This window comes from Rhinolophus sinicus, linkage group LG06 (genome assembly GCF_036562045.2).
Source record: "Rhinolophus sinicus isolate RSC01 linkage group LG06, ASM3656204v1, whole genome shotgun sequence".
NCBI lineage: Eukaryota > Metazoa > Chordata > Mammalia > Chiroptera > Rhinolophidae > Rhinolophus > Rhinolophus sinicus.
The window spans coordinates 42,917,413-42,937,665 of record NC_133756.1 but is presented as its reverse complement, the minus strand read 5'-3'; the positions used below and the strand labels follow the sequence as shown (position 1 = coordinate 42,937,665).

At 35.4% G+C, this 20,253-nt stretch overlaps 1 protein-coding gene across 1 annotated transcript; it reads right to left on the bottom strand.

Moving 5' to 3' along the window:
• Nucleotides 1-274: 274 nt before the first annotated feature.
• IFI44 (interferon induced protein 44) lies at nt 275-20,089 on the bottom strand. The gene is made up of 10 exons (XM_019743320.2): nt 19,951-20,089; nt 19,248-19,708; nt 9,927-9,963; nt 8,761-8,956; nt 8,451-8,597; nt 4,298-4,469; nt 3,140-3,240; nt 1,471-1,645; nt 970-1,017; nt 275-582 (listed from the first exon to the last, which is right to left on the bottom strand). Exons 2-9 carry the CDS (start codon nt 19,696-19,698, stop codon nt 992-994), a joined length of 1,305 nt encoding a protein of 434 aa, XP_019598879.2. The 5' UTR covers nt 19,699-19,708; nt 19,951-20,089; the 3' UTR covers nt 275-582; nt 970-991.
• Nucleotides 20,090-20,253: the final 164 nt, after the last annotated feature.

Genomic DNA, 20,253 nt, shown 5'->3' with positions numbered 1-20,253 from the left:
CTATTGTCCCTTTCAGTTTTAGTCTTATGGAACTCATTAATCACTACATCCTGAAAGAGGGGTTTAGATACTAAACAATGGCTTTAGATTAAAGGAAGAATACAACATTGATTGGGGGACCCAAAGAGAACAAAATCAGGTATTTTAGTAAAATAAGATAACAAGGCAAAATTCGGATGACATGGGCGAAAATCGAAAGATGCTGACAAGTCATATTAAAATAATTTTTTTCCCAAATCACTCACACACACACACACACACACACACGTTAGAGTCAGGTTTTATAAGAAGAAACTTTAATTTTTCACAGATACAGAACATAAATCAAAAAAATTATGATTTTTTAATAATCTTTAAATCCCTTTATTCCTAATCATTTATAGATATTATAATGTTTTGTGAATCTTCATCCCCGCCATAAGTAAAATACACCCTTCATTTCCAGCTACTTCTCTTTATCCTGTGTTTCCTCATTTTTTAATTTTTGCTCTTCTATGATGTGACAAAAATTATTAATGTGTGAAGGGTTCACATAGTCATTTTCTTCTCTTGCACACCTGGTAAGTTACTTGCTTCTGATATCTGAGAAATGAGAAACAAAATATTCTTAATGGATTATTTAAGGGACAGTAACCAGAAGGAAGGGAAACACTGGGCTACTGGAGGTCTAAGCTAATCTTGATTTTAAGTGCATGCACCATGAGGAGAGCAGAAATGGAGAAACCAAGATGGCACAGTCAGGACAGCAAAGTTAGTAGTATGAGAGTATCCCAGTAGTTTGAGTGAGAGAACTAGTGAGGATATGATATTCTAACTTGATTTTCCACAAACAAAAATAAGATTTGAGTATAAATTGAAACTTCTGTCCGATCTTTGATTGGAACTGTGCAACACATATTGCGCACAGTTTGATAACAGAGAATATACATAATGCTAAAATCTGAGCCCATGAATATAAAAGGCACATACCTCATATCACCGACCACACGCATTAAGAGGTACTCAGAGGTGGGCGATCTGTCAAAACAGTTAAGTGAAAAAAGGCAAAAGTATAAGGTCCCAAGGAAGGAGCAAATAAACAAAGATCACATCTGATCAGAAATAATGCTAATCCAATCCAGTTCTAATTACAAAGCAAAGAAGGACATATTGTTAGAAGAGGGCAAGGATACAGCCAGGGATATTCAAACAGTGGGAATGACAGAAGTGCATCATTCTAAAAATCTCATCTTCAGACGAGAGGGAAGAAATGTAGTGCAAATCCTCTAGGTTGTACCCTGGGTGGGGGTGGAGGTATCAGGAAACGTGAAGGGAAAAAAAATGCATCCAGCCAATGGTCTAAATGGCAGGATTATTCATAGGGCAGCAACCCACAGAGACATAGCAAATTGCCATGTACCCAATAGATCCAAACAGGAAGTAGCCACAAAACTGACACCTTCAAGTTTCTACACCACCAAATTCATCTACCTGTTTCCTCAGGAGGCAAATCCTCTAAGAAATCATCTGCAGCCCACAGCATCTGTCTCAGTGCAGAGAGGATCAGAACGTCCATTACAGGGTCCAGATCCCACTCCGAGGTGTAATTACTGACCACCAAGATGTCAGAAAGAGCAAATCCAAGTTTTTCGTGGACTGCCTCTAGCTGTAATGCAGAAATTAAAACCCAGAAATCATAAAACAGTGAAAAATACTATTTTATGTCAATATAAATTATGATAGCAATAAGAAAAGGTAGGAGCTTGGCAGTATTTTTCCTGTTGGGGAAAATGGAGATTGAGATCTGGCCCCATAAAGGGCTTTTTAAAATGCACTTCACAAGTCAAGTTCTAATGTCACTACTAATTTTCATTTAGAATACACATAGTAGATTCAATATCAATTAGAAATGAAGGTAACTAATAGTTCTATAGAAACTAGTTTGAAATGGAAGCATTTTTAATACCCTTATACTAAGTCTACAATTTATCTTAGTTTCCTTTTAAAAATCATTCTTAGTATAAGTCGATTTTACCAGAGTCATTTAATGCTCACGTTTAATTCTTGCTTAGATTAGTTTATGTGTGGAACCAGACTGCCTGGGTTCAATATGGGGCTCTGTGACTTCTTAGCCTTGTCAATAAACATTGGCAAATGCTTTCCTTTGTGTGCTTTTGTTTTTTTCATCTATAAAATATGGCAATGACAGTGCCCGATTTATAAGGTTGTTATAAGTATTAAATAAGAAAATCTATCACATATTTAGTATTCAACAAATATTAGCTATCATTCATTCTCCCAACTGGTGTTCCCACCTCCAGGTTCCCTTTGACTCTAATCTATTCTGCTCATAGGTGACAGATTAATTTTCGTGAAGCTTAATTTGGTAATATCACTATTTTAAAAATTTGCTATGATTCTCCATCATGCACCTAATTAAGTAAAATCACCTCATGTGATAGTTACTTTCTTACTTTATCTTCCCCTACAAGGATACAGCACTCCACTAAACTGAACAGCCCCAAGTTTCCCGGACATGCTTCCTTTTCCTGCATGGATGTATATGTATGCTGTCCCCATGACCTGAATTCTTTCCCCTTGTGTCTTTTCACTTCCTGAAATACCCCTCCTCCTTGAAAGCCATTCCCAGTGACACTCCAGTCATGAAATCTTCCCCCACCGTCTTTAACACAATATTTTCCCCCTCTAAACTTTCAAACCATTTTATTTTTAGTTATTTCATGATATTTATCATACTCAATCATATCATGTTCTTTTGTCAACTTTTTCTCATCCTATTCCTCTATCCCCTCACTTCTACCTATAAATTTGTAAGCTTTTTAGTGCAGGAGAATTGTTTTAACTATCTGTATATCTGATTAGAGATTATCACCCTGGCCCAATCATTAAAGGTAATCAACAAATATTTGTTGGATTGAACTTAACTAAGTTGTGATAAATGGAATTATTTGTGTCAATGTAAAGATAAATAAATAATTTGTTTTTAAAACTTGGGAAGTGAGTCTGGATTATCCAAACAATTGTTTCAATTCTTCTTAAACTCCATTGGTTTCTATTTTTATTTTTATACATAGTAATAGCATGTGATTATAGTGACATATTCCATAAAATGTGTTTACAAAAGGACATCATTCATTACCTTGAGCTTCACAGGCATACATCTGTATATGTCTATAAGGTCTCCTTTCCTAATCAGAGTCATGCTATCCACATTAGTCAGCAAAACCACATGTGCCATACCTATGCCAAACAGATAATATATTGATTTTAATCATTATAGGCAGCATCAATATTTTTCAGTTAATTAGCTATCAATTGCACAATAGGCTACTTATGGAACAATTTCAGAGATCTGGGAGGGTCCCCATACCCCACAAAAAGTTACCCTGAACGATTCATTAGTACTTGGAATTTTTCTGACATAGGAAGTCCCTTGCATTTTCTTCTATGGTATGAAATCAGGCTTCATATGAAGCCACATCTCGGAAGAGATAACTAAAATGTGTTACAATATTGCTGATTGATTTCATATCCTGTCCTACAGCTGTGTTTTTATGCAGACTAGAGAAAAGGCCGAAGGGCTCTATAAAAAGATGGGGAAGAAGTGGCCTCAAGAAGACATAGAATATGTCAAAATATCAAAACTAAACTGCTCTTATGTCACAATGTTAGCAGGCACCTCCCTGCATACCACCCTTGCAAGGTTTTAATTTTCAGTAAGCAAGTAAGTCAATCACTCCCTGCTTCTAACTTAATCCAAGTTGTGATAAACTGGCTCTTTCCCGAACAGAATGGCTAATAAGGCCAAGAAAAGCCAGTGTGGGGCATCTTAAGTCCCTTATCCTTTTTACCTTCTCCAAAGCCTTTGTGCTACCTCTCGTTAACAAACAGTTTACTTCCCTGCCTCTTTTTCTTACCAAAATGTTCTTTTCCACTTTCTAATCCTTTAAGGTTCAGGAGTAAGTCTAAGGCTCTTGGAAAATAAATGCTTGCTAGGATGCATCGGTAGCCCATAATGAGGGCTGTGCTAAATTCTTCATGTACTTTAATTTGTTTAATCCTTGCAATAATTCTCTTTTAGGTAGGTGCTATTATTATACTAATTTTATAGATTAGGAAACTGAGGCATAGAGCACTGAAGTCACTTGTGAAAAGTCCTACAGCTCATCAGTGAATGAACCATGCTGATGGGCCAGGGAAGATTTAAATATGAAATTTCTTAAGTTCTTCATCCTGTTCAAAAATCATTCTACAATATAATCAATAACCCTTATAAGTAAAGTGGAATGAGACTCACCACACTTTATCATCTCTCTTCGAATTCTTTTGATCTTTGCCACCATCTCACTAGATAGATCTTCAACAGATTTGGCGTCCAATACTATTGCCACACAATGGATTCTGTCCTGCAGCAATGGGAAGTCATTCCAGTTACCATGACCTGGTGTGATTGGTTTCATGAAATTAAACTGTAAGGTAAAAATAAATGGATGTTTTAATTCAATGAATATTTATGAGCATATACTATATACTTAGTACTTTGCATGTGAATAAAACAGTGAATAAAACAAAAAATCTCTAATAATAGGAGGCTAACAATCTAGTAGTGAAAACAGTCATTATGCAAGTAGCTAGAAGTCCTTTCGTATAGTCAGGAAAAGCTCCTGTGTGGAAGGGATATGTAATATGAAGCTAAAAGAAATAGAGGTGTTAATCTAAATAAGGAAATAAGAATATGGCAGAAAGTGTTCTAGATAGAAGAAGCAATGTGGGCAAAAGTGGACGTGAGAGCATTTAGAAAGAAATCTGGTATCATCAGGCAGAATCCTAAGCAGGGAAGTGGTTGAAAATGAGATGCATTTACTCTTAAACTACCAATCCCCCTGCTGGGCATCTGTCACATATATACTGGCAAACATGCAAAATGATGTATGTATAGGCTATTAATTTCAGGACTATTTGTAGCAGCAAAATTCTGATACATCAATAACATATAGTATTCTATTACATCTCTAAAAAAGAGGGAACCACAAATCTATAAGTATTTTCTTATATATTTAAAAGGGAAGTAAATCATAAATTTTTAAAATGGTTACTTATAGAGAGGGGAGAAATGTATTTAAAGGGGCAGAGAAAGAAGATGGATTCTTTGGATATACCTTATTTTATAGATTTGACTTTAAAACTGTATAAATTATAAACAAATATAAAACAAAATTAAGTTTAAAAAGCAATCCCTAAATTGAACTAAACAAGTGAATTTTTGTATCCAATTGGGGTCATAACTACACAGAGAGAAACTATTTCTGATTGACTTTAAAATACAGTAATTTGTATACTCCTACTACATGACACATCCTAAAAACAATATAAAAATTCAGCTAAAATTTTAAAATTGTTTCTAATTTTGATTGCGACTATGTTCTATTGACATTAAATGTAATTATGATTAGGTTTTTCATAGTAGTGTTAGAGATTTTATTCTGAGACTATAGTGAATATTATGTGAGATAAAGCAAATGAGTTGTGCCATGATATTCTATCATCTCTGGTGTCCTTGAGACTAGAGATTTTCTGTTTGCGTAAAGCAGAGACAGAGGCAAGAAAGAAGAGATTAAGTAAAAATGGTTTAGTCCTGAATTTGAATGACGAGTTTCTATATTAATTTTAATGTATTTTATCATAAAATATATATATTTCTTAGCTCTGTCCATTAAAAAAAGCAAGCACCAGTGATCAACCAAGTAGCAATGAACAATTCTAATGACCCAGACTAAGGCTTCTTAAAGATATAACTGATTCAAAGTCTGGGCTGTAAATATACAAGATGTGATTTGGATATGTAGTTACATAAGAAATCAGGAATATAGCAGAGTTTTAGGTGCATTGTCAAAAGGACTCAGGATCAAAATTTCAGAGCCTCCCGCTGGTCAAAGATACTACACTTAACATCAGTATAGAGAAAAACTACAGTGCACTGAAACACATCTAATATGTTCAACTCATGAGTTCCTAACAATAATAAATTAATCACTGGTCAATATTGGCAGATGCAAAGAAACCAACTTATTATTTCAAATGCTTGTAAAAATAAATCAAGGAGATACCCTGCCTCTTCTGTATTAACTATACCACTAATAATCAAATGGTAGATGAGGGGAAGTTTCTCTTTCACACAACAAATGAAGAAGAAATGACAGAGGCAGAATATCATTATTTCCACACCCTAATAAATAAAGGGATCTAAGCATTGAATGTTAATGAATACCAATATTAGAAAAGTGAGGAAACTCAAAATTGTGAAAACACACAACACTGTTTATGAAGTAGACTTGAATCTTAATGTGTCTCTACATTCATCTGTCAGTTTTCAGGATGCATAGGAAACTATGGAAAACTACATCAAAGGGTAGAAACAGCAAAGTTCAAACTATGAGGAATTGTACAGAACAACCAAACAGATTTCTTAAAAGATAAATTGCAAGTAAAAATAACAAAAGAGATGGAGGTTAAAAGAGGCTGAATAAATTTTTTAAATCATTTTTCAAAAAAACTGCTTTAAAAGGTGCATGACACTTACAAGAAAATTAGAAATTTGGACATTGGGTAATATTTGATAAATTAAGGAACAATTAAGGAATAATTTCAATGTGATAGAGTACTATGGTTATGTTAAATAAAAGATACACAAGTCCATATATATATATATATATATATATATATATATATATATGCTTAATAAAATATATACAAGTCCATATCTTTTATATCTTGATGATTCTCAAGATATATATTCATTTATGGGTGAAATATTATGATTTCTCAAATTTGTTTCCAAATAATATAGGAGAAGAGAAAGTGGGTAGACATGAAGGAAACAAAAATGGCTATGAGTCAGAAATTCTTGAAGCTGAGCAAATGGAAATTCATTGAATTGTTTTGTCTACTTTTGCTTAAGTTTAAAATTTGCTATAATAAAGTTTTTTGTGGAAAAACAGAATATTTAAAAATAAACTTAACTACTCCTACAAGATAGCTCTATGCTAAAGAATAAAAGAAACTTGCATGAATATAAAAATAAAATATCCTGTGCTTCTGGATAGGAACACTGGATAGGTGAAGATATAAATCAACTTTCAATATAAAATTTTCATGTAATTTCAATCAAAACACTAACAAATAGAATACAAACAATCATATAAAACACAGGCAACTCACTTGGGAAAATATACGTATGAAAATGGTCAAGAAAAACAAATGTAAGAAATGAATACTGACAATTACTTGTCCAGTGAGTTATCAAGACATAATTGATTGTTATTGTAATTAAAACAATTAAACAGTATGGTAATGAATGAACAATATGGTAATGAAAATCATTAAGAAATTGATAAATATATCAATAGAACAAACTAGAGAATACAGAAACTAATCTCTATATTTGGTAGGGTAAAGATGCAAAAGGCATTCAATGAAAGATGTTGCATAACTGACTATTCATTTGGAACAAGGTAAATTAATGAAAAATTAAAGATCTAAATATTTACGAAAAGCATTCAAAAGTTAAAAAAAAAAAAAACAGACAGACTAAAATGGCTATTCTCTTTAATCTCCCATTTCCTCTTGCCTAGAACATAAACAGTGATCAGTGTGAACATCTTGAGAGCATGAGTTTGAAAGCCACATGTCACAGTCAGCTTGGGCTGCTGCTATAACAAATTATGATATTGGGTGGCTTAAACAACAGACATTTGTTTCTCATAGTTCTGGATGTTAGGAAGTCCAAGATCAAGGTGCTGGCAGATTAGGTGTCTGGTAAGAGCCCTCTTCCTAGTGTTTAGACAGCTACCTTCTTACTGTGTGTTATGGCTGAGAGAAAGATCATCTTTCTTCTGCATTTTCTTATAAGGACACTAATCCCATTTATGAGGACTCCACCCTCATGACCTAATCACCTCCCAAAAGCTCCACCTCCAAATATCTTCACATTGTGAATTAGGGCTTCACATATGAATTTTTAAAGGATGCAAACACTGAATCCATAGCCCCTCATGCTGAGGATCTCAGAACAGAAAGTCAGAAGGACCCTTAAAATTAAAAACCTCAGAGAGTTGCCACATTAGCCCAAATCTGCCTACCTCCAGACTTCCTGTTACATAAGAAAAATTACTTATGTAAATACATTTATGTAGTTGGAGTTCTGTTTCACATAGCCAAAAGCAATTTAATGTGTAACAACATGCAGAATTGTTATGTCAGCTATGACAGAAGAGACTTTAGATGTTTTAATAATTTGTAAAATAAATATCAAGAAGGAACAAAAGCTCTAGAACAAGTATAGTTTAAGAAAATCAATGTTGATTCACTGTACTAGAGTCTGCTGTCATAAAGGGCAAAAATTAACATTTAAAATATCAATTATAATTTCTGAATAATTAGCCAAATCACACCTGGTATCTGTCAGAAATGTGGCCTTTTAAGATGTGGAGTATGTCACCCATGCACATTCCTTCTTCCTCATCCAGCCCCATTGAGTCACACAGAATAAATGGAAGGGACTTGCCATCCTTCCCATCCTTAATGGAATATGTCCTGTACTGCAGAGGTGAAAAAAAAAAAAGCAACTTTAAGAGTTAATTTTGAAAAACCACCTATACATTGAGATGAAGGCTACATAATGAAGTTGATCAGAAAAAAACTTTTAAAATCTAATGAACTTAAACAAAGAAGCTAAGTCTGAGTGACCTAGAATGAACTCACCTGCTCAGTTATGCCCTTTGTATCAGAGCCCACCAAAGCCTGGTGGGTTACATGGCCTCGGAAAACAGACTTGACTGAGTTGAAAAAGCTAGACTTCCCAGCTCCAATTGGACCCAGGAGCAGAATTCGTGTTTGGTGAACTAGTTCTCTATATGGTTTGTAAGTTCTTAAGGCAGACAATAAGCTCTCCCGGAACCTGTTTAGACAAGACAATTTTAACAGTTGACTAAGGTTAGACCACAAGATCTTACCATGATTTTTTCTTGAATTCATTTTTTCTGATATATTATTATTTATTTTTGATTAGCAACTTGCCTTCTTATATAAAAAGACATAAAAGTATCTTACCTCAAATCCTATTATAAAAGAAGGAAAAGCAAAAATTATACTTTTTAGCTAGGGTTTCCAGGCGGGAATTCCCACCCGTTCTCAGGAATTTTTTCTCTTTCCCGTTCCCGAATCCCAAGATATAAACTGTTTTCTGTTCTCCACAATGAATCATTTCCACAAAGTGATGACCGATACTACCAACCACCTGGGTTCAAGGAGCCGATTTTCCTGATTTCCCAACCAACTTTTCTTGGGATTCAGGAATGGGAAAGCGAAAAAAATTCACGAGAATGGGCAGAAATTCCCACCCGGGAACCCTATTTTTAGCTAAAGCCATAAAAAGATCTTTCAGATTTGAACAACCAGACCATAAAAACCTAGAAATAAATATCAACTTTGTTAAACATGAAGATAAATTATCAATAATAAACTTCAAAAACTCACAACGTAATATGTGACTTTTGAAGTTTAAGGAAGGAGACCATTTCTAATATGTTCTGGAAGATCATGGCAGGTTTTCCCACCTCCCAACTACCCCTGCCCTACAAGTGGATGAAATGTAACTGCAAGAATTCTAAGCAAAAATATAGGCATACAAATAGTTATTTTCCTGCAAGTATATAAAAACATTAGAAATGTCTTCCCTCTAGTCAGTGTTCTTTTTGTTTGAACATTACTATTACCAAATAGTTTTATGTTTATAGAAATATAGCTTGTCCTTGATGATCCACAAGTTACCTGTCATAATTTGTGCTACCAGTTTTATTGACAGAACCTACAATAGAATAAATCTAAATTATGAACAGAATAATAGAACATTAAAAACATTGACTTACTCAGTGACCCCTTGTAGCTTCCTTGTGTCCAATAGATCTAGGGAAAAATCAAAGAATAATGAAGATTATAAGTTGTTAAATGATTGGCTGACTGAATGAATGTCAGTGACTGAATTCACTAGGAAAAGACACTAAAAGAGCCTTTCTATGAAAACAGTGCAGTGTAGTGAAAAGCACGTGGAGAAAATTATGACAAATATCCTAGCCATCACCTCATTTGAAGAGGTTACAGCTAGAGGCATGGTGAACACTGCAAAACTATGATGTTAGCAGATCTTTTCTCACCCAATTACTCAGCAGTAGTGTGTGGCTCACTCCTACATGGGAGATGAGGGCTGAGGTCCTTTCTGATTCAGAGAAGCAAGACCTAGAGGTATGGGCAGGCAAGGAAAGACTGGAAATTCTCTGAGATATTTTCTCCTCCATGGTCCAAAAGGTCTGAAAAGGGGTCATGTGCACAGACACAAATGAGAAACCCACAGACATCAGATTTTCTCCAAAATCTACTATCAACAATTGGGGCTCCTAGAACTTATAGTCCAACTGACTTTATTCCTAACTCCACAAGAGTATGTAGGACCTGTGCCTACCCAATCAGAGCACAGTGAGTGATTCAGGGGTGAGCTGAGTACTTCATTTTGACCAATGAGATTCAGGCCCAGAATTCTTTTGTTGCTTGGGAAAGGAGACTCTTTCCACTCATTGTGGATTTAAAATTGAAAGAATTAGGTGTAGTAATGCTGGCAATTCTCTAAAAAAGAAGAATATTGTGTGGAACATTTATAATTATGGCTACGTGTATAGTTAAAATGGAAACCTCTTTAAATTACCAAAAGTAGAAGTAATGAAGATTGTATTCAATGACTACAATATAATAAACCTAGAAAACAACAAGTGTAATCAGACAAAAAAGCAAACTCTTGGAATTTTCAAAAGCATTTTCTTAACTTTAACATCCAAGAGGAAACAACAACAGAAATACACAATTGCAATAATATATAGAAAATAATGTAAGCAATTTTTATATCAACTTTGTGATAAAAGTACATTTCAATAACCACAAAAAAGAAGTAAAGTTTTGAATACAGAAAATAGAAACAGAAAATTAAGGGTATAAATCTTAGAAATATATAAAAAAGGAATTAACGAAAAAACAAAGATAAATTTTATAAATAAAAACAGAAAATTTAATATAGTAATTAGCTTAAATATAAATTAATAAAAAGCTAACTAGTCTAATCAAAGATAGACAAATTCACAAAATGTCATACCAGTCACATATCAGATTGGCTACCAATTATAAAACAAATAATACACAGTGTTGGAGAAGATTTAAAGTCCCAGAAACTCACAGTGCTTGTGGTGGTGGGCATTGGTACGACTATACTGGAAACTTTGTCAGTATCTACTGAAGCTGAACATACACATACCCTATAACCCAGCAATTTCATGCTTATATTCTTTGAAAACATGTAAATATGTAAAGCAAAGGACATGTACAAGAACACTTATAGCAGTATTATTTGTGATCTCCCCAAACTGGAAAACCCAAATATCTACCAAACGTGATTTGATTTAAAAAAAAAAAAAAAAAAGAAAAAAAAGAAAAAAGAAAGAAAAAGTGTGATAGAATCATTACAATGGAATATTATATGAAAATGAAAATGAACAAATTACTGCTACAGATAATAATCTGGATGAATCATTGGGGAGGTAGGAGCTAACCTGTGCTACATTCATTCACTGTACCAAGTAACATTCTCAGGGAAAAAAACACTAATGACTTAGTCCAATTTGCTTAAAAATATATTAATAAATTTATCTCCTGGTAAATAGATCAATGATATTTGCTACAAGGAAAGTATTTATCACTTCAAATCCTTAACAGGATATACTTGGCTAAGAATTACTTGCAGTTAAGTAAATCCAGGTAAAACAGCTTTATGAGTCATGTCTACCTGGACAATGTCATGTGAACTGAATGTCTTAAGTTTGCTGAGGCTGCCATACAAATACCAAGGACTGAATGGCTGAAGTAATAAATGTATTTCTTGTAGTTCTGGAGGCTGAAAAGCCCAAGATCAAGGTACTGACAAGGTACTGTATTTTGCCATGTATATTATACACTTTTTTTGCCCAAATTTGTGAGGGAAAAATAAGGATGTGCATTATACATGGGTAGTAGTAATTCTGTATCTATATAAATGTTTTTAATTCATTGATTTATGCTTCTGAGTTAGAAGTGTAACTCTAGAAATAAATAATGATATCCACATGAAAAATAACACCCTGGAATATGATAATCAGTTTTGTTGAACTTACGAGTTCTTGGCCTTCTATAATGCATAAGTATCGTAAATTTGTTACCGATACATAAAATTTCTTGTACTTTGTATCTGTTCTTGTGTTTTGTAATTATTTGTTACATAAAATTTCTTGTACCATAATATGTCAGAAAATAAATGCTAAAATTCCTTTATAATACAAAAAATAAGCACTAAATATAAACAAATAAAAATTTGAATTAAAAAATTAAAAGATTTTTTTTCCTCTGAAAGTTTGGGTCAAAAACGTAGGTTTGCATTATACACAGCAAAATAAGGTAGATTTCCTTGTAAGTTCTCTTCCTTGGCTTTTGGATGACTGCCATTTATTGACCTCTTTTTGTGTGTGCGTCGGGTGAGAGAAAGAGCTCTCTTGTGTCCCTTCCTATATGGATACTGATTCTATCAAATGAAGGCCCCACTCTCATGACCATATTTAATCTCAGTTACTTCTTCTGAGACCCTCATCTCCAAGTATAGTCACATTGGGGATTAAGGCATCAATATATGGATTTTGGGAGAATGCAGTTCAGTCCATAGCATTGGCATGTAAATGTTTGATAACCTAAGTACCATCTAATATGTAAGGTGGCCCATGAACTTCAGTTAAAAACTCAGCCTGTTGTTCTTAGCCAGAAAGCATATGTCTAATATGGGAAGGAAGGATCTGGGAGCCACACAGAATATCTTGGTATTCTTTCTGTCTTCTCTGAGTATTGTTATTGCCTTTATCCCTGAAATTATTAGTAAAACTTGATACTGGTAAGATATCTGATTTTTAGGGGTCTGATTTTATAATCCAATCCCTTGTAACAGCTCAATCTCTCAAACACAATATTGAATGAAATAGGATAGACACAAAACAGCACATACTGTGTTATGATTTATATGAAATTCAAAAATAAGAAGTATGTATTAATGTTGGTATGAGACAGAATATAGTAACCTTTGGTTGGTAATAACTGAGAAGAGTCATAAAGGAGTCTTCTGAAATGATGGTGATAATCTAGTCCTTTATTCAAGTAGTGATTACATGAATGTGTCCAATTTGTAAAAGTTTGTCAATTGGTACACTTATCAGTTGTGCATTTCTCTGTTTATATGTTACACTTCAATAGAAAGTTTACTTAAGTGACACAGGATAGTCAGCATCATAACATGTCCAAGTAAATTTACCAGACTTCAACAAAAGTTTTTTTTAAATTATTTGGGCAGCCAGGAAGAAAGATCAAATCACTCAAAGGGAAACAAACAAACAAACAAACAAAAATAAATAAATAAATAAATAAATAAATAAATAAATAAATAGTTGAGATCCAAGTTGGCAATGTAAATAAACTCTATGCCTGCTTCCTTCTGTGAACACATTAAAATTATGACTAAATTATAAAACAATCAACTGGGAGAATCATTCAAAGTCTAGCTGAACAGAAGTTTTAAAACTAAGGATATAGAGAAAAAAACACATCCAGACTGGTAGGAGGGGCGGAGAAGTAAAACAGGCCCCCAAACTCTGTGTGGCAGCTAAGGATCAGGAGGAATATCTCGGCCACGGAGATTCTCCCTGGAAGAGTGAGAAACCCCAGCCCCACAACCGGCTCCCCTGTCTCAAGTACTTGTGCTGGGAAGAGGAGCCCCCATAATATCTGGCTGTGGAAAACAGTGGGGTTCTGTCCCCTGGGTAAGATGGAAGGCTGCGGGAAACACCAGTGTCCTCTTAAAGAGCCCACACACAGACTCACTCACTTGCAGGTACTCACCCTAGGCACTGGTGAAGGGACAGTGACTCAGGGAACAACAGTGTCATACAAGGGGCAGACTGAGATGTGTGGCATCTCAGTCACATGGCTGGAGGACTATCGCCATTTTCCCTGTCTCCTGTGCAGCCTGCAGGCAGATGCCATCTTTCCTGTGTTGAATTTTCCCCCACAGGGCTAAAGCTATATCTGATTGGTCTGGTGAGCTCCACTTACTCCACTCTGCTGACTCACTAAGGCCCTGTCCCTCCCAACTCCCATAACACCTAAGGCACTGTTGAGAAGCCAGTACTACCCATGTTTCACTCTTCCTTTGAAAACTATCGGAGTCCCTGGGCCCCAAATGGGCAGTGACTAGCCTCAGTGTGCTCAGAGACTTTTGCTAAGTAGCTCCAGTCTCAGGACTGGCACCAAACCAAAATCTACATTAACCTGGTGATCACAACTCTTCCTGCTCTGGTGACTCCCTGAGATCCTGCCTCACCCAACTTGTATAACACATGAGACTTTATTAGTGGTTGAGCTTTAAGGGGGTCAGGAGGTGGCAGCAGACCTCAATGTGTCCTGACTTCTTGCAGAGCTACCCAGGCCCGCTACTGTTGGCAGATGTCCTCAGTTCACAGTGTGGCCTCTCCCACATGCTTCCAGGGTTAGCACAGGCAGCAAACAACAACAGATCACTTTGTACCTCCTACCAGGTAATCCCCAGCCAGTCAAATGCACTGTGATTGCAACGGAGCCCTTTGCAAGAGGTCCCAGAACCAACATACTTGAAATCTGGCTTCAGACCACAGCTAAGCATTACCCAATGAGCCCCACAAGTGGCACATACAAAGGATAGTCCCAACAGGCACCAGGGCCCACTGGGGTAAATCCCACTCAGTGGGGTAAGCCCCCCCTCCACAGCAGCCCATAAACTGTGGACATGGCCAAACCCCACAGCCAACCAACCTGAGGGTCAATCCCACTGATGTACCAATAGCAATCAGGCTCAACTATAACAGGAGGGCACACACAACAAACAGTCCTGGAGCAGGTGACCAGAGAGACTGTGCCAGGGCTCCATAGGGTACCTACTACATAAGGCCACCTGGCCAAGACTCAGAGAAATAGCAGATCTAGAGACAGCCAAAATGAGGAAACAAAGAAATATACCCCAAAAGAAAGAACAGAAGAAAACTCCAGAAAAAAAAAAAAAAAAAAACTAAACAAAATGGAGGCAACCAACCTACCAGATACAGAGTTCAAAACAATGGTTATAATGATGCTCAAGGAACTTAGTGAGAACTTCAACAGAGAGATAGCAAGCATAAAAAGGACATAGAAACCATAAAAAAAAGAACCATTCAGAAGTGAAGAATACAATAACTGAAATGAAGAATTCAAGAGAAGGAATCACCAAGAGACTAGATGAAGCAGATGATCAAATCAGCAATTTGAAGACAAGACAGCAGAAAACATCCAATCAGAAAAAAAAAAAAAAAATTTAAAAATGAGGATAGTTTAAAAGACCTCTAGGACAACATCAAATGTAACAACATTCACATAGTAGGAGTACCAGAAGGAGAAGAGAGAATGCAAGGAATTGAGAACGTACTTGAGGAAATAATGACTGAAAACTTTCCTAACCTGGTAAAGGAAATAGACACACAAGACCAGGAATCACAGAGAGTCCAAAACAAGATGAACCCATACAGGCCCACACCAAGATACATTATAATTAAAATGGCAAATGTAAAGACAAAGAGAATCCTAAAGGCAGCAAGAGAAAGGCAACTAGTAATTTATAAGGGAATTCCCATAAGATTTCCCACTGATTTCTCAACAGAAACTTTGCAGGCCAGAAGAGATTGGCATGAAGTATTCAATGTACTGTGTTTCCCCAAAAATAAGACCTAGTGGGACAATCAGCTCTAATGTATCTTTTAGGAGCAAAAATTAATATAAGACCTGGTCTTATTTTACTATAATATAAAACTGGGTCTTTAATATAATATAACGTAATACAATACAATATAATATAATAATAATATATTATAATGCCTGGTCTTATATTAATTTTTGCTCCAAAAGATACATTAGAGCTGATTGTCTGGCTAGGTCTTATTTTCGGGAAACAGGGTAATAAAAAGCAAGGACCTACAACCAAGGGTACTCTACCCAGCAAGGCCATCATTTAAAATCGAAGGACAGATGAAGAGCTTCCCAGACAAGAAAAAGCTAAAGGAGTTCATCACCATCACCACCAAGTCAGCATTACAAGTAATGTTAGAGGGACTTCTTTAAGACAGGGAAAAAAAAAAAAATCAAATCAAAATTATAAATAATACAATGGCAATAGCTACATATCTATCAATGATTACTTTCAATGTAAATGGATTAAAAGCTCCAACCAAAAATAAATAAATAAATAAGGGGGCTGAATGGACAAGAAAACAAAACCCGTATATATGCTGCCTACAAGAGACTCACTTCAGATTAAAAGACACACATAGATGGAAAGTAAAAGATATTTCATGAAACTGGAAACAAACAAAAAAACTTTGGTAGCAATACTTAAACCAGACAAAACAGAATTTAAAACAAAGGCTGTAACAAGAGACGAAGAAGAAGGACCCAGTAATCCCACATCTAGGTATTTATACAAAGAAACCCAAAACTCTATTTGAGGGGAACTCTGCATCCACATGTTCACTGCAACGTTGTTTACAATGGCCAAGATTTGGAGGCAGCCTGGGTGTCTGTTGATGGAAGAATGGATAAAGAGGAGGTAGTACATGTATACAATGGAATATTACTCAGCCATGAAAGGGAACGGGTTTTGGCCATCTGTAGCACTGTGGATGGACCTGGAAGTACTGTGCTAAGTGGAGTGTCAGACAGAGAAAGACAGATGCAATGTGATTTTACTTATATATGGAATCTAAAGAACAACAACAATAGCAAAAAAAAAAAAAAAAAAAGACCCCATGGATACAGAAAACATTTTTATGGCTGTCAGATTTTATGGGGATTGGAGATGTGGGTGAAAAAAAGCAAAAGGATTAAGAAGAAAAATTGGTTGTTAAAAAGTAATTATGGGGATATATAGTATAGCATAAGGAATATAGTCAATAATATTGTAATAACTATGTATGGTGTCAGATGGGTACTAGATTTCTTGGGGTGATAGATGGGAGAGTATTGGGGAGCAGGGTGAAAAAGGTGAAGGGATTAAGAAGTACAAATCAGTAGTTACGAGCTAGTCATGGGGATGTAAAACATAGGAAGTATAATCAATAATATGATAATATGGGTACTAGACTAGTCAGGGGATCAACTCTTAAATTATACAAATGTCTAACCCCTCTGCTGTATGCCTGAACTTAATCTAAAATAATTGAATGTCAACTGTAATTTAAAAAATTTAAGAAGTGGAGGGGAAGGTGAAGGGGAATAAGAGGTCCAAATTTCCAGGTATAAAACAATTAGGTCATGGGAATGTAATATACAGCATAGGGAATATAGTCAATAATATTGCGATAGCATAGTACAGTCAGATGGTTGCTGGACTTATAATAATGATCACTTCTTTAAGTATGTAAATGTTGAGTAACTATGGTTACTCCTGAAATTAATATAATATTGTATGTTAGCTATATTTTTAATAAAAATCTTTTAAAATAAATAAATAAATCTGGCCTTAGATTTTCCACGGCTGTGGAAACTTATCCCTGAAACATCAATGCTGTGGAAACTTATCCCTGAAACAAAAGGTGATCCAACAATGATGTACTCTGATAGCAATTCAAGTATAAAGACTCTAGATATTAATAGTTAGTTTGGAACATGCAAATCTTCAAGGAATATTATTCCCTGGATCCCCTCTTTTAAATGAATAAATATTTCACAGAAGAAATGTGAATGGCCAATATACATAGACTTGTTAGTTATCAGGGATAAGCAAAAAAGAGAGAATGAGAGAGAGAGAATCTTTTGACCATGAATTGGCAAATATTCTAAAGTTTGATAACATCAAAGATTGGCAAGGACATGGGGAAATGGGCATTCTACAACACTTTTGGGGATAGTATAGACACCTGAAGCTTTTGAAAGATGTCTATAGAAATGCAAATGTACATAACCATTAAACAGCAATTCCACTTCCAGGAAGTTTCCCTAAAAGAGTATTTTTGTGCACAGTTACATGCATAAAGATATGACAGGGACATTGTTTATAACAGCAAATGTTGGAAACAATTTAAATGTTCGTTAGTGAAAAACAACTGAATGAGTTTTGGTCTTTTGAGGTCTGACAATGAAGTTCGTGAACTTATTGCAACGATGTTGCTAACCTTTTTTGCTATCTGAGGGATTATTCATTATGAATTTGTACCAACTGGACAAACACTTAGCCAAGTTTACTACTTGGAAGTGCTGAAAACGGTGCATGAAAAAGTTAGATGACCTAAAGTTTCTGCCAACAATTCATGGTTCTTGCATCACGACAATGCACCAGCTCACACGGCACTGTCTGTGAGGGAGTTTTTAGCCAGTAAACAAATAACTGTATTGGAACATCTTCCCTCCTCACCTGATCTGGACCCAATGACTTCTTTCTTTACCCGAAAATAAAGGAAATAGTGAAAGGAAGACATTTTGATGACATTCAGGACATCAGGGGTAATATGCGACAACAGCTCTGATGGCCATTCCAGAACAAGTTCCAAAATTGCTTTGAAGGGCAGACTAGGCACTGGCATCAGTGCATAGCTTCCCAAGGAGAGAACTTCGAAGGTGACCTTAGTGATATTCAGCAATGAGGTATGTAGCACTTTTCCTAGAATGAGTTTGTGAACTTAATTGTCAGAACTCATATAGTGAAATAGAATCAGAAAGGATCCAGTACCAATCAGGAGTTCAAGTTCTGATTTTTTTTTTTCAAGAGAGTCACGCAATCTTTATGTTCCCACCCCCGTCTCTCTCTGTCTCTCTCTGTTTCTCTCTCTGTCTCTCCTCCTTCCACATTGCCTCCTCCTCCCCAACCCTTTCCCACACACAAACACACTCCAAGAAACTCTATATGTGCTACTTTTGACCATGGGTGTATTATACCAAACAATTTGTGCCCAGGTTTCAGTCTGAGTCACCCGGAGATAAGAACAAGTAGAAAGGCCCTTTTTCCTTAAAGAGATGGGCCAGCTTACACTCTCCAAATATGCAGGAGAAAACTTTATATAAAGTTATCTGGTTAAACTTACCTTCACATCGAAAAACTTCACATTCTTGGAAGGAAATATTCTGGCATTCAGGTAGGTTTAATTTTTTAATTATTTTTAAGTCCATAGTCACCTTTTGTGTCCATAGATTTATGTAGAATTCCAAATCCTTAGGCTCACACACAGTTTCACCAAATAATTTAACTAGTTTATATGGTCCTATGTTACATGATGAAATTTTAGTCTCTTGAAAGGCAAACAGCAGGATGGAAACTGGTGTTTCTCTCTGGTAATTCTCCGACACATATGCCCCAATAACATGATCACCATAAATCAGTATTAGAATAGGTCCTTGATTACAGAATATCTCAAACAAATTGCTAAGAGAGATTTCATGGACACTAGCCTTATAGAGAAGGCTAAACTTCTTTCCTCCCAAACCAATCTGCAGTTTCTTTTCTTGCATCCATGTCAAAGAAGTTGTCATTGCCATATTTCTCAACCTAGTGAAAATCAAATATATTTTCCATAAATATTGAAAAACAGGTATATACTGTCACAATACTTGCATTTATGTCTCTTATTTACAGAAGTGAGTAAACAAAGGGTAAATAGCAAGAAAAATTATTAACCAATTGTTCATTCTAAATAATAATTTTTAAAGATTGAAAAATAAAACACACACGCACACACACACCATTGTTTGTAAGTGGCTAGGAAAAGTGGAAAGCAGAAAGTCATTTACCTGTTTGTAGAATCTGTGCGAGGCCTGAAGCTGAGGGTAGCTGCTCTATCTGGACAGCTAGGCAGGCATAAAATGATAGCAGAAAATTCTTTAGCAACCTCGAGTCTTCAGACTCAGGAAAGGAAACTGAAACTCAGCGTGACCCAGCCCAGTTGACAGTGTGCCAACTTCCCTCTATGAGGCAACATAAACGGATCAAGTTCATTTTAGATAATAAAGTCATATAAAAACAATATTGGGAGAATTATAGTCAGATGGGGAAAAAAACCTAAAAGGTCATTATATTTTTAAGTAATTTTTAAA

Bases quoted from the DNA above. Each gene is read 5' to 3' on its own strand.
- IFI44 (XM_019743320.2), bottom strand. From the start codon at position 19,698: ATGGCAATGACAACTTCTTTGACATGGATGCAAGAAAAGAAACTGCAG. The intron at 8,957-9,926 runs GTAAGTCAATGT...TTGTCTAAACAG, and splicing joins AAGCTACAAGGGGTCACTGA to GTTCCGGGAGAGCTTATTGT. The intron at 1,646-3,139 runs GTAATGAATGAT...TCTGCATTACAG, and splicing joins GTATGCCTGTGAAGCTCAAG to CTAGAGGCAGTCCACGAAAA.